This window comes from Vipera ursinii, assembly GCF_947247035.1.
Source record: "Vipera ursinii genome assembly, chromosome: 1".
Taxonomy (NCBI): domain Eukaryota; kingdom Metazoa; phylum Chordata; class Lepidosauria; order Squamata; family Viperidae; genus Vipera; species Vipera ursinii.
In genome coordinates this window covers 28,349,026-28,373,431 of record NC_139512.1, presented here as the reverse complement: position 1 = coordinate 28,373,431, position 24,406 = coordinate 28,349,026, and the positions used below count along the sequence as shown (strand labels likewise).

Below are 24,406 nucleotides of genomic sequence, written 5' to 3'. Positions count from 1 at the left end.
ATGCACTTGCCCACCACTTGCACAAGTGGAGGTACACATGCATGCTTTCCCACCACTCCTGCGGTCTAGGGGTTGGGACCCCTGGTATATATTTTTTTATATCTTTACCTGATAGAAATATGTGAAAACGATAATGTGCATAAAAGAGAACACTAAAATCTGTTCTATTTTACATGAATCATGGCTTGGGTCCAGGATATTTGAGGGAACACCTGCTGCCAGCATCAAGTTCCCTTCATCCAGTGCACTTACACAGGGAGGGTCTTCTCAGGGTGCCACCGGTAAAAGACTGCCGGTGGATAACACCCAGGGGGAGGGCCTTCTCTGTGGGTGTGCCTGCCCTCTGGAACCAGCTGCCCGTGGAGCTTAGGACCTTTGTTCTTTTCGCCGGGACCTGAAGACCTGGCTCTTTGAGCTCTCCGGCCCAGGCTGAGAATTTTTAACTGGGTTTTTTAATTTTTAGGGATGATTTAATCTTTTTAAATTATTTTTAACTTTTGTATTGGTTTGGTTTTAAATACCCTGTAAACCGCCCTGAGTCCTTCGGGAAAGGGCGGTATATAAATCTAATAAAATAAAATAAAATAAAATAAATAAAATCATATGTTTATCTTAATACAAACATGCAAATTATACTTTAAACAAAATAGTATGTTTGTCAAAACTTGTTATGGACTGCACTTAGAAGAATCTAAAATATATTAATGGTGGTATATCAGAGTGAGAGAGTAACAGAGTGAGCGTCTGTTACTCGTCCAAGCTTCTGCCAACCTAGCAGTTCGAAAGCACATAAAAATGCAAGTAGAAAAATAGGGACCACTACGGTGGGAAGGTAACAGCGTTCCGTGCGCCTTTGGCGTCTAGTCATGCCAGCCACATGACCACGGAGACGTCCTCGGACAAGTGCTGGCTCTTCGGCTTTGAAACGGAGATGAGCACCGGCCCCTAGAGTCGGAAACGACTAGCACGAATGTGCGGGGGAACCTTTACCTTTACCTTTATCACTCGGGAAGTGCTATAACAATAGAGCTGTAATATATTTTTAAAAGGATGTGATATATATTTAAACAGGATTTATCATGAGCTCCTGATATCACTTTCTAAAACCTTTAGTTTATAATAACAACATACGAATCTGCCTATGCTTCAATTTTTTCTCCCAAGATATTTCTCACAGTTGCTTCCTAAATTGAGCAATATGTTACTCAACTACAACAAACGAGCTTTCTCAGCAATAGTACCTCCATTTTTTAACACTCTTCTTCTTAATTATGGTTTTACAATCTTTTCAACACCAGGAAAAAACCTTTCATTTTTATCAACCCATAGAATCCCACTATACTCACTATAATCTATATAATTTATTCTACACCTCATCTTTTTATTTGCTATTTGTTATGCATGAAAATGTAGATATAAATGCTTGAAAAATTAAATCAAACAAGTCTCTTTCAACTCCCAGTGGCTAAATTGACACATCCATATCATTTTTGTGTATATGTGGCAATAATATGAAACCAATTAGCCAATGCCTTCTTGTGGGCTGATTTTCAAGTTTTCATAAGAGCCTAAAGCTCTCTTTTCCCTGGAGGAGTCCCTTCTACATGCAATGTTGTGCAGATTGTTGAAGCTTGGCTGAAAAGAGAAGCCATGAAAAGAAGTGACACTCACTTTCCGTTGTTGAAGTGGAGTGGCACAGTGGTGGGATTCAGCCAGTTCGAACCACTTTGGCAGAACCGGTAGCTAATTTTTTGTTGCCCAGGCCCAGAATGGACTTCCGAAAGCAGCATCCACACAGAGAACCAGTTGTTCACATATTTGAATCCCACAACTAAGTGGCAGAAATCACTATTATCAAAATGTAGTGTCCAATAGAGCCGATCAGAAGCACCACCATGACAGGTTAAAGAGATGAGCCTCTGCAGAGCAGATCAGCATGACTCACATCCTCCCACCCACCCTCATCCTGGTAAGCAATACATTAAAGTGCTGATAATACATTTCTCATGTCTTATTAAATTACCCTTGGTCTATTGGTTGGGACTCTTTTGAAAAACAGGAGGATTCAGATGCAGCCTTAAAAGTTAATATCGCAAGTATGCTTTATGTTTTATGTTTTTATGTTTTATTTAATTTATATACCGCCCTTCTCCCTGGGGACTCAGGGCGGTTCACAGGGCATATAAATAAAAATACAATACTATACAAAAGTTAAAACAAAGATTAAATCAGTGCCCAATTAAAAAACAATAATACAATCTAAAATGACAATTTAAAACCCAACTCCCCCATCAGGCCAGACCGGCCAATTCAAACAAATGGGTCTTCAGACCACGACGGAAAGTTCGGAGGTCCGATGCCGTCCGGAGCTCCACCGGCAGTTGGTTCCACAAAGCCGGGGCACCCACAGAGAAGGCTCTCCCCCTGGGGGCCGCCAGTCGGCATTCCCTGACCGGAGGCACCCTGAGGAGGCCCTCTCTGTGGGAACGCACAGGGCGGAGGGGAGTTGAAGCCGGCAGCAGGTGCTTTAGTCCATCCTTTTAGTTCTTTTTGGGGACTAGAGCAAAGCAGTGTCTGTGCCTCTAGCACATTTTCTGGACCTGGGGATGTGACCCTTTTCTGCTAAAGGCTTATGTGCAGTCTCAAGAGCCTCTATAAAGTTGCTGCTGAATTGTAACAGAAGGGGAAATTATTAAATACATTAATTATATCAAGTGTATTACAGTACTTTATTTTAATTTGTTTTAATGTGACTTCTGGGCAGGATTCAGTTGTGTAAGAATACAGTGTGGTAGTTCTTTGTTATACTCTATTTCATTTAGCAGATAAAATAGAAGCAGGCTGGTGGAATGAGATAGGCAGACAACAGAGAAAGTGATATTCATTGTCGTAGCATCTTCCCACTTATTTTACAGCATTTGAGATAGTATCTGTAGTATAGCCAGAGACTCATTCATTCATTGAATGAATGGCTGTCTCAATCAGGCAGAATTTAGAAGTAAGGTTTGAGATAGGTTTGCACTGACCCACACTCAGAATACTAAGAATTGAGTTGAGTGTTTAGTACAGTGTTCCTCAATCTTGGAAACTTTAAGATGCCAGAATTATCTAGCCAGCCTGAGAATTAAATTCTGGAAATTGAAATTGGAAATTGAAATTAAAGTTGCCCAGATTGAGCAAACACTGGAATTACTGGATTAGTAGGACCAGTTTAGAAGTACACCTTTAGTTCAAGAGAGAGAAAAAATAAGGCTTTCATCCACATACTCTTCTTGCCTAGCGCAGAGGTACCCTGCTAACCATTTGTTAAGGACATTGCCTTACAGTAAAGATTTTATTTCAATTCCAGTGTGCCCCTGAGGCAGACCAAAGCAGGATCCAAATGATCCATGAGGAAAATGGCATTTTCTATTAGAAAACAGGACACAACCTCCCATATGAAGATTCTGATTCACAAGGAAGAAGGATTCTGAAGAAGGTTGATGATCTGCAGGATTCTAGTTGGCTCTCTGCAGAACCATCCCCACCCCTCAACATTTGACCATAGGACTCTGTGCTACTCTTGCCATTTCTCTTTGGGAGCTAGAGAGTACAGACCTCCCCCCCCTTTTTTTAATAGGAATAGCAAATTTATGGAATAACTTCCACAAATCACTTCCACAATGATCAGTAACTTCTGTTGTTTGTTTTTCTCCTCCCCAGCAAGTACAAAAAATGACTAGAAAGTTAAAGGAAACATGCTGGAGAAAAGAAACCAGAGAGACAGGGGACCTTCATTCTCCTTGTTCCACTTCCCTTCTCTGCATCTGCTCTTACTTCTACACTTTCACAACAATAGCCTCTAAAAAGAAGAAAGGGGAAACAGAGAGATGGTCTGGTCTGGGAACTGCTAACAAACATGGAGAAAGAAAGGAGTTGAGAACATATAGTATCCTTGGCCCAAAGCGATATTCACGGAAAGCCACATTCCATTTCATGAAGTTATGGGGAACTGTTTTAGGAGTTAAAGCTAAATATTGATTTCATTTGGAAACCATCATATTTCTGGGCAGAGAAATTGGGTGCATAATTTCTCCAAATTTGACCCTGAGGAAGAAATACTTTTCCAATAATATCCTATTGGTTGGACTTTCCCCCGTAGCATGGATAGCAAAAATAATAATAAATAACAATAAAAGAAGAATTAGAGACATTCCTTCATGATATCCTCTCCTGGGAAGCCAGAGAAGCTGCAGAGTACTAGGGAATTGAGTATACAATGAATGGCAGGACACAAATGAACATTTTCTAATTAAATTTACTGACAGAACACATTCTGTATGTGAGAATTTCATTGGATTTGTCTTCTTTTTTGAAAGCAGAAGTTATTGTTTCTTTGAATGGCAGAAAGCTTTAACACAACCTAGCTTTGGAGAGCAATAACAAGAGCCAGTTTTTGACAAGAGGAACACACCATGGAACCTCTAAAGTTATTTTCTTGCACTAAAAATCCCATGTAACTAATTTACTCGAATCCCAGTTCTTCCAAAAAAGCTTCAGTAGATAATGGTCTCTTTGATAATTTCTCCTTCAGTGTTTAGAAAACCCTGACACAAGTGACTATTTTATTATTCTTGCAGCATGATGGATCTTTTTTCTTGTGTAGAAACATGAACTCATAATTTCATTTTGGTAGGCTTCTAATTAAAAATGATTAAGTAGATTCTATTTTGCAGCTGACCAATTGGCAGCATTTGGGATTATAGTTATTTTTAATAGAACCATTGAGTGAAATGAATGAAATCTGTCTGGGTTTCTCTGACAGTCTCTCATAATTATTTATTTTCTATGACCAATATTCTCATGCATCTTCAAAAGGATCATAAAAGTATGAAACCTAGTACCTGACAGAACGCTAGTGTAGACAAAAGTGCCAGTTAGTTTTCTTAGTCCTTAATGATGTACCAACTAGTACCGATAGCCTTCACTTACTGACTGCATTTGGGACTGGCAACTCTGTTGCTAAGCAATGTGGTTGTAAAATTTAAAAAAATCATGCAAATGCACCTGACTTAGAAGTTCCAGCAGTTCTGACTGAGGTCATTAAGCAAATCACCATGAAGTGAAGGTGAAGGTTCTTTTTCCAGCCATGTGAGTTGGTTTCCAAACATTTCGTTACCAGGCTAGGCAACATCATTAGCAGAGTTTAAGGGATGTCAGTGTTCTTCTGTTTATAAGGGCTTTGTGTAGTCAGTAGGTCTTGTGATGGGTCATGTGTGGGTATGTCAAGTGAGAGTCTTGTGATGGGTCTTGTGATTGGGAGGGTTACCTGAGGTGAGGGCCATTGGGAGGTGAAGTGGTGGGGGGGCTTGTGTGGGTTGGTTGAGCATTGGTGCTATCTCTGGTTGGCTGTGTGGTTGATTTGCATTCTGAGTGGTTCGTAGGCTGGTTGTAGGTCAATGTATCTGTTGATGGAATTGCTTGTTGAGTGCCAGGCTTCGGTGAACTCATGGGTGTGGTGGGTGGTAGCATGGCCGATGATTTTCATGTTGCTCCAATCAAACTGGTTGTCATGGTTCCAATAGATGAAGCTAATCAGAGCAGGTAGACCAGTAACTCACTCAATGAGCAGAGCGCAAAAACATACCAGTCTCATAAACAAACTCCCAAACCTCTGGCATTTCACTCTGACAATGTCAGCAGTTAGCCGACAAAAGCTAAGTTTATTAAACAGTTGGTTTATGTTTATCCTGGTGTTTGACTATTTTTCCCAACATATATATGTATACACACACACACAAATACATACTTATATTACTTCCATTCAGACTTTTTCAAACAAGCTGACCTCAAGACATTTGAGAAGGTAGTTATCAGTCAGGAAGTATAGTGGTCAGTTATAGCTCCAAACATCTGCCAAATTAAGAAAATGTTACAAATAAGTGGTATAAATTCATACAGTATATTTCTTCTTACAGTAAAGGGAAAATAATCTGTTTCATTTCATAATTCAGAAGCTCCAAAATATGCTTTTGAGGCTGTTTTTCATCCTGCCACTGAGAGTGTAAGATTGCCATCCATCTGGTACCTCCCAAGTGACCCTCTGGCAGCTGGGAAGAAAAATTCTCTCTGAAAGATCTCAGATTGGAGTAGCAGCACACAGTGGTGCACACAGCATTCAGGAAGAAATGAGGCAATGCTTCTCAGTTGTAGTCTTGGGGAAGGAACATTGTTGGATGAGAGATAGCTAAATGCAGCAGAAAGAATGCATACTCAGAGAGAAACACTTAGAACAATGCTTCTCAAGCTTGGTAACTTTAAAAAGTATGGATTTCAACTACCAGAATTCACCAACCAGTTTGGTAACTAATGTCTATACATTTAAAATTGGCAAGGTTGAGCAACACCGAAGTAAGATGATAGCATTTTAAGGAAATTATTCTAGAGGCTTGTGCTTGTGCATATGGAAAAAACAAAGATAATCATTCTTTAAGAAATAAAAAAGTCTGATTGACTCAAGTTTATTAAAAGCTGTGGGCATGCTGTTGGAAAGTGAATGAGTCAGGTACAGATATGAGCCACACAGGCCAGAGATGGAAGAGAAAGGAAAGCTGAGCTGGGAGAGGAAGGATGCTATGAAGTCCTTGAGAATATCAATCTGGCTAATAGCATATGCAAAGTACCGTAAGTATTTTGCAAAGAAGATAAATATGCAAAGTCTCTGTTGCTCCATTGATTGCCCCTAGTGGTCAAACACAGAAAGCCAGTGCAATGGCACTAACTATTGCTGTTTCCCTGAGAACCAGTTTGGTGTAGTGGTTAAGATACCAGCTAGAGACCAGGAGTTCTAGCTCCCACCTTAGGGCAAAAGCCAGCTGGGTGATCTTGGGCCAGTCACACTCTCTCAGCCCTAGGAAGAAGAGGGCAACAATGAACCAATTTCAAAAAAAGTCCAAGAAAACTATCATGCAGGTAGTTGCCAGGAGTGCACACAGATTCAAGCAGACACACACACACACACACACACACACACACACACACACACAGAGTAAGCAAAAAGTTTAAACTTATTGGTGTGTTAAGAAGGGTTATGCCCCAAAAGCAGATAAACAGGCACTACACCAAGTGTTTTATTGCAAGAGAGAGTTTGGGCTACATTGATCTGAATGGTAGAACCTGCAATGGCATACGTTAAGCATTTATTTAAATTGCAGGGATTTGCAAGATTTGTAATATCATTCCACAGACATAAACACCACCTGTTGTCATGATGAATACCTAGATTTCCTATCATAAACATTAATTTAGGGATGGTGATTTGTAAAAAAAAAAAAAGCAAACACTGATTGCAGTAATGCAAACTTTTGATTCTGAAGAACTGCTTCAGGACCTGTGAGCTTTGATGGGAGTGTCCATAGAAATAATAACTTATTAAATAAATTGTTCACAGTTTCCTTGTGGTAAAGGAACAATTTACATTATGCCTATTCTTCTCCAGAAACATCATTTCTTGTTTATCTATGATGACCCTAGATCGGAGTAGGCAACCTTGGCTCTTTTATGACTTGTGGACTTCAACTCCCAGAATTCCTGAGCCTACCCCTGCCCTAGATGACTTGCTGCAAGCTGAATTGCTAATTTTAAATTGTTGATTTTATTTGTTTATTTTCTATAAACTTTTGTTTCTAATTGCTTTTTTCATTGCTTTACCAGGTAAAGGGGATGTTTTTGGGGACATCTTCTGGAAAGAGACCACTCTGGCTCATGCGTGTGCCAACGTACGGGCCCTAACATATTGCGATTTGCACATTATCAAACGGGAAGCTTTGCTGAAAGTTCTGGACTTTTATACAGCTTTTGCAAACTCTTTCTCAAGGAACCTCACTCTAACCTGCAATCTGAGGAAACGGGTAAGATCTCTTTAATCAGATTTTACATGGAAGGTTGTTTGTACAGTACTGATCTAATTGTTGAGACTAAACCAGAGAAAAATTAATGATAAAGAAGAAGTGAGACTATTCAGGAGAAAGAAGGGCCTTGTATAGTGCACTGATTTAGATCTGCAGGTCGGAAGGTTCCCATTCTTGATGAAGGAATATGAAATGTTGAAGAAGCATCTGTGAGAGGTTGCTTCAGGTCCTTCATTAGTTTACTAGGAGACTGAGTAGGTAAAAAGCCTTTGGTTATAACTGGATGAATTATGGTATTACCACAAAGTTTCTGGGTAAGTAAATGCAAGAATGGAGTAAGCAGAAGATTCTGGAAGGTTTTGGAGTGAGTGATCTATAAGAATATAATAACACAAGAAGGAAAGAGAGAAAATGTAGGAAATCTGGAGAAAGAAGGAACAGGGAGAACATTAGGTTGGAGTTAAAATGTTGTCTCATTTGATTCCCCTTCTCTTCCTCTTCCTCCTCCTCCCCCCTTCACACATACTTATTCAGCATATGTTCCTAAAACTCTTCCCAGGGAAACCCCCATCACAACTCATGCAGCTGCATTCTGCACCAGCTGAAGCCTCCGAGTGGTCCTCAAGGGCAGCCCCATGTAGAGAGCGTTGCAGTAGTCTAACTGGGAGGTCATGAGCGCGTAGGGCATCTCGGTCCAGATAGGGCCGCAACTGGCGCACCAGGCGAATCTGGGCAAAAGCCCCTCTGGTCACGGCTCCTATGTGATCTTCAAAATTGAGCCGTGAATCCAGGAGGACGCCCAAGTTGTGAGCCCTATCAATGGGGGGCAACACCTCAACCCCCATCGTTAACGATGGAATAAATTGGTTAACCCGAGATGCCGGTATGCACAGCCACTCAGTCTTGGCAGGATTGAGACAAAGCCTGTTTCTCCCCATCCAGACCCGGACCGCCTCCAGATAACCCTTCTTAGCAGATATAGATATGGTAAAGCAATTCTGCCATTTTACTGGTGTTTGAAAAAGACTCATTAATTATTCACAATTCTACTTTCAATTGAGGTTAGACTTATTTATGATTTTTCTGAAATGTTTTCAGAATTGATTCAGACAAGATAACATAAAATCTATGTCTTAGACGCTCCCTCTAGCCTTAACCAACTTCTTTGTGAGAGATTTCCAATGTACATTCCATACTGAAGAAACTAATCATCCCTGGTGCTGAGTAAAGGAATGGAATTAATTTCAATAATTGATGTCAACTTAAATATAAAGTATTAAACTAAAACAAATCAGTAAACTCAGATTTTATACTTCTGTTATCTCCTTCCCCATTTTCCCTTTTTTTCATCCAATTCACAATCACAGAACAATTTCAGAATAAAGACTCTTGGCTACTAGTTTTCTATTCCAATTTACAGAAGAAATTTCAGGGCACGATAATCAGGTTGCATTAGGGATAAACAAAACAAACTGGCACCATGTGTATTGCCAAAGCTAGTGAATAAAAGATTCCCTAACATTATGACCTTAGTAGCAAGAAAGGCTGAACCCTTACATTGGGAACAAATTTCAGACAATAGGCTTTTTAAAATGTGAGCATTCATCAGAGATAATGTTGAATATAATCCAATTGTCAGCTGCAAAATACTGTTAGATACAATAGCTTTGAAAAACAATGTGTTTTTTACCAGGGTATAATTGGATCCTAAGGGAAACCTTTTGTTCATCAACTTTGCTGGGAAAAATAGATGGGGAAAGAAAAGGAAAACTTCTGAGTATAATAAGTTAAAACTCATCTTCAAAAATTGGCTAGTTTCCAAGGCAAGAAGCAGTAATACTGTGACAAAAGGCATGGAGAAGAAGGCTTCACACTCTGTGAAAAGTCAGATGTTCGCCCCCCCATTGTACATTTGTGTTTCTCTACTTCTAAGATGGGTATGAAATTAACCTTGGTGTTAATCCATCAGGATGCTTTCATGCCTTGAAAATTAGGTCTTGAAAACTCATTCTTATTGTCCAGTGAAACTGGGTATACTTGATTCCATTCATGTTTCCAAGGGGTCCAGACAAGAGCAATAAATACTAACATTGTATTACAGAAGTAAAATAATCTTTGGTGGCTGAGGTTATGTTTAGAACTTTGAGGAAAAAATGGTGAGAAAAAGCAAAGCTGCTTGGAGTCACTGAAAGTCTTGAGTCCAACATCTGGAGAACTTCAGAAATAATTTTCAAACAGAAGTATGAAATAATTAAATACATGATAGGATAATAATCATATGCCCTTTATTTAGTTTTCATTAAATAACATTTAAATTAAAGTCACATTTATAGTTTGTCCTGGCTACATTTGCTATTATTTTCAGCACAAGCTCCAACACAAGATTCAAAGCACAGACATTGCATCAGTTGAACTTAGTGAAGTAGTGAAGTCTACAGAAGTCTATCCTACTATGATGAACAGAGACAGCTGGTCTTCTGTTCTTTAATTGAGCAGGACAGTGCCATCTTACTGTGTTCTGGTGTGTACAAATGCACAGTTGTGGCATGATCAAACAAAGGGTGGAATAACGTTTATTACAACTTTACAGAGAAATGTCCCGGATTTTCTCTCTTTTAGCAGCTCATGGAGGACTAGTTTGCAAGAATCATTTTTGTCAGCAAAAATGGTAACATGAAAGACTGCAGATGTTTAATAAAATGTTCAGATTTGGAATATTGCCTAATTGTGCTGTCATCCATTTCTGCAAGTCTTTATCTACCCAAGTTGCTGGCAAAAATATGGTGTATCAAACAAGGAGGATTGCACTCAATTTATCTGAGGGGACAATTGGAACATATAATGGAATATTTTGTTTTAAAGACCAAATTGAAAAGCAAAGCAATTTGAAGTGGAGTTTTATAGGATGTAACACTTTAGTTCTTCCATTATGGTTTTTTACTTAATGGGATGAGAAATAGGTAAAACAAAGCAGAAGGAACTCAGAATATTGCATGCCAGAGGCTTTTTAATTATTTGAATCTCCTCATTCTGACAGCCAAATAATTTCCATTTTGCATTTTAGAAAAAGGCGGTTGGCAATACTATATAGATGTAGGGCCAAATATTGTAACTGGAAAATAAAATATGCTCAGAGGAGAAGGACATTCTCTCTTGGGAGATGGGGGAGAGACTGCTTTTACTGGCATTGTTGTTATGGTTTTAATGCTTTCCTTTAACCCTAATGGAACCAAATAGAGCAGACATGTCAAACACAAGGCCCGGGGGCCGGATCCAGCCCGCGAAGTGGCTTCATGTGACCCGTGAAGCCATCCTGGAAACAGTGAGGGAACGGCCCCCACTGCCTTGGCCCTGGCCCAGAGACCCTCCTTCTGCCAGACCCTCAGATCTGTCCCACTCCTGCCCAGGCCCCCATAGGCACCCTTGATGCGAACGATGTAGAGCTGGCCACGCCCACCCAGTAGGCCACGCCTACCCAGGCCATACCCACCCGGCCCCCTAAGGGCAACCGCAATGCTGATGTGGCCCTCAATGAAATTGAGTTTGACACCTCTGAAATAGAGGAAGGTCTAGTTCCTCTGGATGGAGGAAGTTGTTTGTGAGTTGCTGGAAAATGGGTTCTAACTTGAGCAAGGATTAGTGACTTTTCCCCTATATCCTGTCAGGCAAAGACTCAGAGGGCAAAGATGTTCAAAGAAGTAAATGTAGATTAGACATTAGGAAGAACTTATTGAGAGTCAGTGCAAAGGTTACTTGATGGAGTGGATTATTCTCCTGCAGTGGAGGTTTTCAAACAGAGGTTCCTTTCAACTCTAATAAAAAGGTTAAGATTTCCCCTGTCCAGTCGTGTCCAACTGTAGGGGTCGGTGCTCATCTCCATTTCTTAGCTAAGGGAGCCAGCATTGTCTGAAGTTCCATGGTCATGTGACCAGCATGACTATATGCTGAGGTGCATGGAATGCTGTTACCTTCCCACCAAAATGGCACCTATTTATCTACTCGCATTTGCATGCTTTTGAACTGCTAGGTGGGCAGAAGCTGAGGCAAGTAATGGGAGCTCACCCATTTCATAGGACTTAGGTCTTGAACCTGCCATCAGCTTTGCAGCTGACAAGCTCAGTGTCTTTACTGAGCCAACATAGCCCCATCTTCTATTGGTATGGTTCTATAATTCTACATGCAAAGATAAAAGGAAAAAGAAATCTCTCTTACTTTAGTAAGAAGTTCACAGAGAAATCGGAAGAGGGAAAGAGATAGAATAAAACCCTAACTCTCTATCCCTGGGAGTCAGTAAATTATCAGGCACTGAAGAGTCAGTTCAACTTCCAGGCACACTTCCAGCTGAACTCAGATAGCGATAGAAGAGAATATTTGTAACTCAGGGTTGAACTTAGGATCCTTGGTGGTCTTTCAGCTTGGTGTTTTGTTGCAGATGTTTTATTACAAACTAGGTAACATCATCAGTGCACCAGTGCATCAGTATATCAACTCAAGTAATTGTGTGATCCTTTTGTGAGGAAACTAGAAGAAAAGAATCTTAAACACTAGCACATGTTTATTATCTAAGCTTTTTCTAGCCTAATAATTTATTATTCTGAGCTTACAGTGGCCTCTAAGAAGCTCCTAAGCAAAACAGGAATGCAATATCAATCTAGCAGCTGGTGTTCAGATAATATTGCCTCTAATACAGGAGATAATATTTAATTATCATTAGTCTTTGATAGCCAATCTCATTAATCTAATTCCATGCAAACAATTCCCTTTTTAAAAAAAATCTGCCATTGAGCTAGTCAGCTTTCTTCTCTATAACTGGAATAACCTCACACCATTTGTATGGTCCCTCAGCCAATTTGCTGGTGAACATGCAATTGTACTATAGCTGAAAATAGGAAGTTCAGAAAGTGCAAATTTTGCCATGAATGCATTATGTAAATCATTTTCATATCAGCATACCAGCTTCCATTTCCTAGCCCTCATCTGCAAAACAGAGGCCTACACTACAGTGTTCAAATAATTTCTGATTAACATAAAGTGATGTACATCTGAAATGAAAAAAAAATATTGAGACAAAGGAAATATACTTCTAGAAAATCCAGTTAAATCCAGTCAAACACAGCAGCTGCAAATTTATTCATATGTCCCTGAAATAAGCTCTACTGAATATTATAGGACTTATTTTCATAGATTTGCATGGTACTAGGTTTTGCTAGAGAATTTGATTAAACAAACTGAGATAATTCTTAGTTCTTATAGTGGCATGCAGATTATAGTGTTCATACATATCACTTTATATATTTTCTGAATTTGTTAGTTGAGTTCTTCCCAGGTCAAAGATTTCATAAGAAAATACATGTATTTCAGAATATTGATACAAACATGAATATGTATATATGTAAACGTATGTGTATAAAGGACGAGCATACAGAAACTAGTGGTGATTCTCTTTATTGATTATGGCTGACAATGTGTTGTCTGCTGGATTTCTTCTGGCAGGTAAACCTTTGATCTTCATATCTTTTGCCCTCAATTCATAGCATCACAACTGTGCCTTTTGCATTGGTGTATAAATGCTTCACTGTATTTTTCTTCCTCTTTTGTTCTTTAGCAGGCTTTGGATAGTGCCAAAAAATTCTCTTCAGTCCAATTTAGCTCTGCCAGCCCTGTTATTCTTCACTAAATCTAACAACACATCATCAACAGCCATTTGCTATATAAAAAAAGGTAAAGGTAAAGGTTCCCCCACACATGCGTGCTAGTCGTTTCCAACTCTAGGGGCTGGTGCTCATCTCCGTTTCAAAGCCGAAGAGCCAGCGCTTGTCTGAGGATGTCTCCGTGGTCATGTGGCCGGCATGACTAGACGCCAAAGGCACACGGAACACTGTTACCTTCCCACCATAGTTGTTATGTATCCAATCCAGGCATCTGCATAGAAACAGCCACTAGGGTGGAGCAGTGGGCTAATGCCTCCTTAAAGTAACACCAGCTGCCTGTAATTAGTGCAGGTTCGCATCCCACCAGGCTCAAGGTTGACTCAGCCTTCCATCCTTCCGAGGTAGGTAAAATGAGGACCCAGATTGTTGGGGGCAATAAGCTGACTTTGTAATAATGCCGCTTGGGGTGTGTGTGAAAGCCCTAACAAGCAGGCATATACATAGAATGAAGGCTACTGCTAAGCTTGTAAGCCGCCCTGAATCTTCGGAGAAGGGCGGGATATAAATGTAATAAAAATTAAAATAAAAAAATAAATAGGTATTTAAGGAGGCCAGGTAACCCTCGTTCCTCAGTACGTTCCCCCCCAATAAAGAGCTGAACACGTACTCCGGCTGGCGTCTCTTCCTTGCATCAGACCTACTACATAACAGTGGCGACAAAGGTGGGATCCTGCCGACAGAAGAGCTGAAGTCACTAGGGGAACACACCGTGCGCTGAAGGAAAGGAGGAATCTTTTCCTTTCTCCCCAACGTGACCGCCAGTCACCGCAACTGGCCACTGCGAGAGACCAGCTCAGGCCGCCGTGCTAAGCAACGGAATCACACACCACAACGACTGACAGAGCAACAATGGCACGACCGGCCAACCCCACGAGTTCGATGTCTGCCACCCGGAGAAATGGGCAGCCATTGCAGAGCCACTTCAAGGTTACTGGACAAAAAGGCAGCATGGGTCTGGACTTCCATCCACGATCAAAGTTTCAGAGCCTTAAAGGCACTACTGTCTGACAAGTCCACAGTAACTCATTTCATTGAAACAAAGCCCATATGCATAGCGTGCGATGCATCCCCTTATGGTGTGGGCATGGTACTAAGTCACCTCGAGCCTAATGGGGCTCAAATTCCTATAGCCTACTATTCCAGGATGCTGTCTGGAGCAGAGAGGAACTACGCCCAAATAGATAGGGAAGCCCTGGCAATTGTGGCAGGGATCAAGAAGTTCCACGATTATTTGTATGGCAGAGAGTTCACTGTCTACACAGACCACAAACCCCGGCTAGGCCTGTTCACAATGGACAAGCAGACCCCCCAAATAATGTCCCCCAGAATGCTCCAGTGGTCCATCTTCCTTGCAGCTTACAATTGCAAGCTGGTGCACAAGCCAGGGAAGGAGATGGGCCACGCAGACGGCCTAAGTAGGCTACCCGTAGACACCACTGAACCAGACCCAGCCCCAGCAACACAGATCCTAGCTCTACAGGAACTACCAGAATGCCCAGTACATGTCAAAGACATTGCAACCAGCACAGCCACTGACAACGTCATGAGCAGGGTACACTCATGAGTTTGCACGGGATGGCAGGACAAGTCTCCGGGGCCTGAGTTCCAGGCCTATTTCACCAGGCAACACGAGCTCTCCACGCACAGGGGTTGCCTCCTTTGGGGAAGCAGGGCCATCATCCCCACCGCAGTCCAGGGCAGGGTATTGGAATCCTTACATGAGGGACATCCTAGGGTGGTTTTGGATGAAGGCACTGGCCAGAAGCTACCTTTGGTGGCCAGGGCTGGACAAGGACATTGAGGAATGGGTCAAGGCCTGTTACACATGTCAGAGATCCAGGCTAGAAATGCCTCATGCCCCAGTGCACAGGTGGGAAGCCACACACACACCCTGGTCCCGCATTCACATCGACTATGCGGGGCCGTTCCAGGGTAAACTGTTCTTAGTGGTAGTGGACAGCCACTCTAAGTGGCTGGAGGTAGTCCCTGTCCCCAACATGACCTCAGCAAGGACAATCCAGGTGCTCAGAGCCCTCTTTGCCACACACGGCCTTCCCAACGTAATTGTGTCTGATAACGGGCCTCAGTTTACCGCTAATGATTTCCAGGCGTTCTTGAAGGCGAATTGGATTAGGCACGCCACCTCTGCGCCCTTCCACCCGTCAACTAATGGACAAGCTGAACGGATGGTAAGGACGACCAAGGACGCACTCCGGCACATCATCAGTGGGGACTGGCATCACAGACTGGCAAAATTTCTGCTTGCCCAACACACCACACCATGCATTGCCACCGGAAGGAGCCCAGCAGAACTACGATGGGGACGGCGCCTCACCACCAAGCTTGACCGTTTGCACCCTGATTGAGTGGCAGCAGAGACGGATAGGCCCTCATCACACAGGGTACTCAACGTGGGGGACCTGGTTTGGGCAAGGAACTAAGGGGCAGGGCATCCATGGATTCCGGGGACCATGGTTGAAAAAACGGGGCCTCTCTCGTACATTGTGGGGGTGGAGGGGGATCGACACATAAGGCAACATATCGACCAGCTCAGAGGAAGGGTCCCTGAGTACACCACCCACGGCCAAGGGGAAGCACACCCCAAGGGAGGTCAGACCAACCGAAAATGACTCAGAACCAGAACTAGAGGAGGATGGCCTCCTGCAACCAACTCTGCTCAACCCAGCACAAAGGCATCATGAGCCACTGTCCAAGTCCAGGGCCAAGCCACACCCAGATGGTCCACCAGGCCCCACAGGGCACTGGCATACTTAGCGGACTATGTGTGCAAGTGTCCACCCAACAGCTGCATATGTATTAGAACACAATTGTATATAGTTGTAATGTTGGTTCTAAAGTTGTCATGTGGTTCTTCTCTAAGGGGGGAGGGGTGTTATGTATCCAATGCAGGCATCTGCATAGCAACAGCCACTAGCGGGCGTTGGCCTGGACGGTTTTGGCGGAAAACCTAGTTTCGGCGGGAAACCTAGGGCCAACCCCATTGGCTGGACGCCTACCTGGCTAGGTATTTAAGGAGGCCAGGTAACCCTCGTTCCTCAGTACGTTCCCCCCCAATAAAAAGCTGAACACGTACTCCAGCTGGCATCTCTTCCTTGCGTCGGACCCACTACATAACAATAGTGGTCCCTATTTTTCTTCTTCCATTTTTTACGTGCTTTCGAACTTCTAGGTTGGCAGAAGCTGGGACAAGTAACAGGCACTCACTCTGTTACGTGGCACTCGGAATTCGACCCACCAAACTGCCAACCATTTGATCGACAAGCTCAGCGTCCTAACCCACTGAGCCACCATGTCCCTTATTTGCTATACACAACCAGTTAATTGCTAGCCAACTTCCAAATATCCATCCAGTTCTTTTCCTTCCCAAATTTCTGCCAGCAGTCTCTCCAGTGGGCATCTAACACCAGGACTTGTACTTTGCTACATCCTCTTTCTTAAGAAGACAAGTAAAGCTTTGATCTTCATATCTTTTGCCCTCATAGCATCCCAACTGTGCCTTCTGTATTGGTCTGTTAATACTCTGTAGTATCCCTTTTCCTCTTTTATTCTTTAGCAAGCTTCTTGGATACTGCCACTTGATCTATGAGGAATCTCAACTATTACCAACTGTCAGCAAAGCAAAATCAAACTGTTTAGGTTTTTTTTAAATGCCATGAGATCCACTATCATTCAGTTTCATTTAAAAGTCCCTAACTTCTTGTACTTTAAATAATGGATAAATTGCACCAATAGTAAGGGTACAGGGATAGTCAGCAAGAAACCACGATTAAAGGCAGGTTTGTCAAAATATCTGTTATTGAAACACATTTTCTTACAGAGTTATTATTGTTCCATGGATGATAAATCCTGGTTCAAAAGTGGAACGACTCCCTTGAGTTGAAATCAACTGGACAAAACTGAATAGTTTTCTTTCTGGCACTACATAACTGGCACTTCTTGCCTTTTTCTGGGAGGTCGTACTAATTTCCTAGCATGGATTGCTGCCCTGGTGTTTCATGGTTCTCTCTCATACAAATATTCCCTGGATTCACCTTTGCTTAGCTTTTGCAATCTGACAAGGTTGACTAAGTATTGTCCTCTTTCTGGGCAAATCCTAGGTACTTAAAAAACCTTTCTTTTGTGTCAATCTGTGTACAGCAGCAATGAGACCCTGGTATAATTAACCAAATTTCCTCTCACCGTTCCTAGCCATTTCTAATGCCAGAGGCTCTATGTAAAATTGCTTTTTTTATTCAGCCTCTTCAGCTTCTCCCAATAGCTTTTTATAATGTTCTCCAATTTTTACAGAAGCATAATGAAACAAAATATACCAAAAAAACCAAACCAGTTCACCAAGCCCTTCATTATTGCCTCACTTAATGGCATCATTAGACTTGTTTACTTACTTCTCATATTATTTTTGTTGTTGTTGTTGAGCTGCTTTATAGCTCTGGGCATAGTCATCCCACACACAGTTATCTTTGATTGCATAAAAGGAATTAGATAGCTGATAGGCAAGACGAAATATGCCAGACCAGTTTTCTGTCAAATAAAGAATATTTTTTTCAGCCACAATGCACAGAGATTTAAGGTTTAAAGTACACACATATCATCTGTATGGACAGAAGATGTCTGAATTAATTGGGTGTTTTTTTCATTAACCACATAGAAATTCTCCTTTTCACCTTTGACAGGCATGGTCAAAAAAGGCAAAATGTCAGTCATGACAATACAATCAGTCCTCTCCCAATTTTTTAATGCACATAAAAAACATTAAGCACTTCGATTGCACCATTGTTGGAAGCTTTCCAGAATTGCTTTGAAATGAGATGGGCAGCAAATAAATATCATAATAAACAAATTGTGATCACCATTTTTCTTTTAATCATCTCCTATAGACACTCCTGGCCAGGGTTATGATGTGGCACTTGCATGGCTTGTAATGATGTGGCAGAACAGAGGAAGTTGTAGGAGGTTGGAGCCAAAGTGGCAGTTTACTATACAATCTTGCACTGACCATTTTAGTTTGACTCTGAAACAGAGGACTAGAAAATAAGAAGAAACTTTTCTCTTGCTTCTGTTTATGGCCTGTGTCAACATTTTTTTCCAATTTGGCCTCAGTAAAAATACTCAAAATGGGGATGTGATGAAACTGAATTTTAACATGCAAATCTAATTTCAACCTTATGCACATTTTTTAAAAATGTATTTCAATCATTTTTGGCAATTTTGACTTGATATTTTGAAATCCCTTTATCTTTATTTAAGCTAGTATCTAGCAATTCTGTGTCTACATTTGTAAATAACATTATATAACAATAACAACAACAACAGCAATAACAATAACAATTGAGTTGGAAGGGACCTTGGAGGTCTTCTAGTCCAATTCCCAGCTCAGGCAGGAATCTCTACACCGTTTCAGACAAATGGTTGTCCAGTCTCTTCTTAAAAATTTCCAGTTTTTAAGTATATTATATTTAAGCATTGGTACATTTTGTAAAACTGAAACACCCAGACCTTTTAAACAGTGCTGCATGCTGACTGTTGATTGGTGTTGTACATCAATGGTCTGAGTTACATAATGGGGACTACTTATTTTTGTCCAGGAAAGCTAGCAGTTCGTTTGCAAAAACAAAACCACACTCAGTCCACTGTTTGAATAATGCATTGCACATGAGGTTTTCTTTCACAATTTGCATTTGCAGAAGTTTATTTTCAACCAATTTAATTGGTTGAAAATGGAATTGTACAAATACTGTTTGGGGGAACAGTATATGTTAAACCATCACCTACTAAAACCTATATGAGTTCCAGAAGACTTTGTAAAATTATGGGCATTAAAAATGTCTCTTCCTTGCTTTCCTGTACATTCCCCAAGATCACACAGTTGTCAACACTATCTGAAAAATTATTGATCCTTTGTTTTAACATTATAAAAATGATGTACATATCTAATGCAATTGTGGAGTTAGAGTGGATAGTGCACATGTCACCTTGGCCTACATAGACTCCTATGATTTAAACTGACCAAAACATATTTAATTAGAACCACCAGTATATGGAATGATAGAATCAATGATAGCTCTTTGATAGGTCCTACACAGGTCTTGTTCTGTCACTATACCAGCTAACACACTACTCAAAACATAGCATATATTTGAGCCTTTATTCTATTTTCCATCCACAAAATCTCTTTCTCTTGTCTCCTATTATTTTGGTGGCATTTCTTTCAGAAACCATGGCTTCTATGTGCTGCTGGAACAATGGGGTTCAAGTTGAGTTTCTAGTGATATTGATGACACCTACTGGTAGGGTAAAGTAAAGGTAAAGGTTCCCCCGCACATGCGTGCTAGTCGTTTCCGACTCTAGGGGCCGGTGCTCATCTCCGTTTCAAAGCCGAAGAGCCAGCGCTTGTCTGAGGATGTCTCCGTGGTCATGTGGCCGGCATGACTAGACGCCAAAGGCGCACGGAACGCTGTTACCTTCCCACCGGAGTGGTCCCTATTTTTCTACTTGCATTTTTACGTGCTTTCGAACTGCTAGGTTGGCAGAAGCTGGGACGAGTAACAGGCGCTCACTCAGGATTTGATCCACCAAACTGCCGACCTTCTGATCGACAAGCTCAGTGTCCTAACCCACTGAGCCACCGCGTCCCTTCACTGGTAGGGTAGAGACAGACAATTTTTAAAGAATTAGGCAATGACGCTTATTCCCCTAAACATCACCCAAGAGATTTGTGAGCAGGAGTGAACTGATTTCTATTTTTTTTTCTTTTTTAAAGCATCAAATGAAATAGGAACAAAAGATCTGTGTTCATTTGCAGACAGAAAATTAAACTAAACCATTATATCCAGCAGCAACTAAAATCATGTGGCCTTTTAAGCAAATCTTTTTTTCTCCCACAGTTATGGAGTCTGTTGTGATAAATAGGCAGCTTTCCAGTACAGCCCATCAAGACAGGTGGGGTCTTGTCCTTTCAATAGTCTGGCTGACCGCTGTTGCTCCTGCGTTTGGTCTACCCTGCATGTTCTCAGATCAGGTGCAGAAGGCAGTTCCTCCTCCTCTTCGCTGGCTGTCTGCCACTACAAACTTTCCCCATCTGAAGCCTCCTCCAAATCTCTTTCGGATGGGCCATTCAGAGCCATCAACCAACCCAGTTCCTGACATGCCCCCCTGAGCTGACATTTGAGGAGGAAACTGGGGAGTTGCCCAAGGGAGACATCACAGGATCCTACCCAGTGGTGGGATTCAGCCAGTTTGCACCAGATCGGCAGAATTAGTAGCTAATTTTTTGTTGCCCAGGCCCAGAATTGATTTCCGGAAGTGGCATCCACACAGAGAACCGGTTGTTCACTTATTTGAATCCCACCACTGATCCCACCCACTTATTCATCTCAATTCTTGAAGTATGAATTATAGGTTTCCAGGCTCCTACACAGTAACTATGTTTTCTTCCTGCAAAGGATGTATTTCTGTTCCTGTTACTTTTTTGAAGTAAAGAAATAGCTGGTTGGTCAATTTTGGAAGCATTGCTACCTTGTTCTAAGGCAGTTTTTAAATGCTGATCAACAACTAGACAAAAAGCCCCAAATATTATATTTTATGTGATATGCTAGTTTCTAGAGCTGACTTTCTTTGTTATATCTTTAACTAGTGCTTATGTTGTTTTGTTATCAGGATTACATTGAGCAAATTTTAGTGTGTTTCTTTGTGCTGTTCTCCATTGAATCATCCTGTATTAGGGACAAGTTGCTTTTTCACTTAGTTCTCACAGGTTATCCAACTTTTGCTTGAAATAAGACTTGTGCTAGGATAGATTTAAAGTTTTTTTTTTTATTGAAAAGTTTTAAAATACAGTTTTCCTTTAGAAAACCCCCCTTCCCCCTCCCTCCTCCCCTCCCTACCTCCCCCCTATCCCCCCCCTCCCCCTCTCCCTCCTCCCTCCCCTGCCTCCTCCCCCCCTCCCCCCCGACTTCCCAGAGCAAAATACAAGGTATATATCTAAAAAGCAATCATAAACAATCATATACTAACAATTATAAACTCTAAAATCCATCACTCTCTAGCTTATATAGAGTAAACCAATCCTTAATAATACTAAATATGTATAAAGAACTAAAATAAAAGAAAACTAGCGTCATTCCCATCTATGTTCTTCCACAATTCACTATTTCCTAAACATATTCTCATTTATACATCACAAGCACCTATCCCTATTAACCTCTCTAGCCAAAATAGGCTATAATAGATAGTTCTTACACAAATTAACCCACATTAACCCACAAAACTTTCTTCCTCTTTCTCTGTAGTAAATTGTCCATTAATTCCAAATTAAAGATTCTGTTACCATACATATCATCCCAAAACTCTTAAAAACACAACTACCACTTGACTATCAGTATGTTGTGGAAGTTCCATAGATTTCTACTGGTCCTATTTTCTTATCTTTTTTGAGCGTTTTAAGGCGGCACGCGTCACCCTCTGTTCTCTAGGATCATCCAAAAGAGTTGCAGCTTGATCTCCTCCTGTACCATTCTCGTCTATCTGTCCATCTTCATCCTCTTGATGTTCTCCTTCTCCAGATCCCTCTGCAGCTTCCAAAGGTGTTGATGGGGTTACTTTTAAGACATTGTTGTAAAAATCATGCGCTTGCTTCACAGTACCCAAACAGTACCTTTTGCCTTCATACATGAAGCTCAACCCAGCTGGGATCTCCCATCTGAACCTTATATCTCTTTGCTTGAGCTCTTGCACAAGAAATATAAAGTCCTTCCTTCTCTTTAAAATCTTTGGAGGAATTTCTTTTAGAACCAAAACTTCTTGACCAGCAATCACAACTTTAGTATCATAGGCAGCTTGTATAACTTCATCTCTAATTTCCCTTTTTACAAAATAAACCACCACATCTCTAGGCAACTTTCTCTGTTTAGCAATCCACGAGTTCACACGAAACACTTTGTCCATGCCTTGTTTTATTTCAGATGCTGGATGGTTCAATACCACCTCAAAAGCCTCAGAAACCAGCTGCTTTAAATCTTCCTTAATATTCTCTTTTAGGCCTCTAATTCTAACAGCAAACTGCATCTGGTAAAATTGAGCCAGACTCAGTTCGCTATCCATTTTGTCTTTTAAATCTTCAATTTCCAATACTTTTGCTTCTAATATAGCATTCTTTTGAGTCAGATCTTCCACTTTGTCATCCAGCACCTCCACACATTTAGCTACTTTATGCACTGAGGACAAAATGTCTACCTTCATCTCTCTGAGTTTCTGTTCCATCCTTTCTTCCATTCTCTGCTCCAATTTCTCCAATTTCTCCTCCATCTGTACAAATTTAACACCCATTGACTCCAAAATTAACTGGGTATGTTTTTCAAGATCCTTCGATGTCAATACATCTGGAGAATGCAACGCCTGCAGTAATGATTGTTGTTGCACCGGAGAATTTCCAGCACTCCGAAAAGTTCTAGGGGGAGGTTTAGCCGCCATCTTTTACTTACAATTGTGACGCACTTTCACTTTAAGTTTTAAGCAAAGTCCATCAAGCTCGAGAGTAAAATAAAATAATCCTCTTCATCTCTTCATCTTTCCCTCTTGTACTGCTCTGCCTGCTCTTTTCCTTTCATAGTCTCTCCTTCAAGCAGGGATGGTCGCAGACGCCTGGCTCTGCTCCATGAAGTCCGGAGCAGAGACGCTAGCCAGCTGGGAGCAGCCCAGGCTACGGGGGAGTTCAATCCTTCAGCCGCCCAAGCTCCAAGCTCAGGCGGCCCCGGAGAACTCGACCCCTACCTGGGGGCTCACCCCCTCCTCTTCTCCCGAGGAGGGGGCTTCAAATTCGCCCGAACAGCTGATCAGCGCTGTTTCGGGCGAAAAATCACACAGCTGAGCCGCGGGCAGCCCGGGAAGGCTGTCTCCGGCGCCGCGGAGCCACCGGAAGACGATAGATTTAAAGTTTTGATTGAATTAGACTTCATTTATCTAAAATATGTGAGAAAGACATGGCCAGTACTGACTACAGAACAGATCATGAACTGCTCGTATGCAAGAAGAAAGAAGAAAGTGAATCAGTTTCTACAATATGATCCTGAAACTATAACCACAATTTTCAATAAGACAGAAGCCCAGATAAACTATGGAATGAACTGAAAAGCTGCTAAAGAAGAAGAAATAAAAAAAATCAAACTGGATGTCAGAATAAACCATGAAAATTGCCAAGAAGAGAAGTCTGGAAAGACAAAAGTCTCAGGAAGGAACTTAAGAAAGAGTTTCAAAGAGCTGTTAGAAGAGACAAGAAACAGTTTTACAACAATATCTATAAAGATATTGAAGATGAAACAGATTAACTCAGGAGGAGTTTCCAACCTTGAATTGGAATGCTAAAGGATAGATAGTAACCAATTTAAAGAAGTTCAAAGAAAGGTGGAAGGAGTAGGCTGAAATATTGTGCAGTAGAGAGGCTAATATCCAAGATATTTTAAAAGGTATTTCTTATCTACAAGAACCTCTAATACTAGATGATTATGTTAAATCGGCAATTACCAAGTCAGAAGGCTATAGGAATTGACAGACTATGAAGTATTATACAATATCCTTAACTTCACATGCTAGCAAAATAATGTTTACAATAATCCAATGCAGATTAGAGTCCTACATGAAAATGAGATGCCAAATGTTCAATCTGGTGTTAGAAAAAGAAGATAAACATGTGACATTATTGCTGATGCACAATGGATAATTGAAAACCAAAGGATATCAAAAAGAAGACAGTATGTGCTTCATTGTTTCTACAAAGGATTTTTTGTGTGT

General features: G+C 41.2%; 1 protein-coding gene across 1 annotated transcript in view; it reads left to right on the top strand.

Moving 5' to 3' along the window:
* KCNH5 (potassium voltage-gated channel subfamily H member 5) overlaps positions 1 to 24,406 on the top strand; it is a gene marked incomplete at both ends in the record, with an annotated part of 194,890 nt that overhangs the window by 168,535 nt on the left and 1,949 nt on the right. Inside the window, one exon of the mRNA XM_083351057.1 lies at positions 7,693 to 7,889. Coding sequence (XP_083207183.1) covers positions 7,693 to 7,889 — 197 coding nt within the window. The remainder of the gene's footprint in view (positions 1 to 7,692; positions 7,890 to 24,406) is intronic.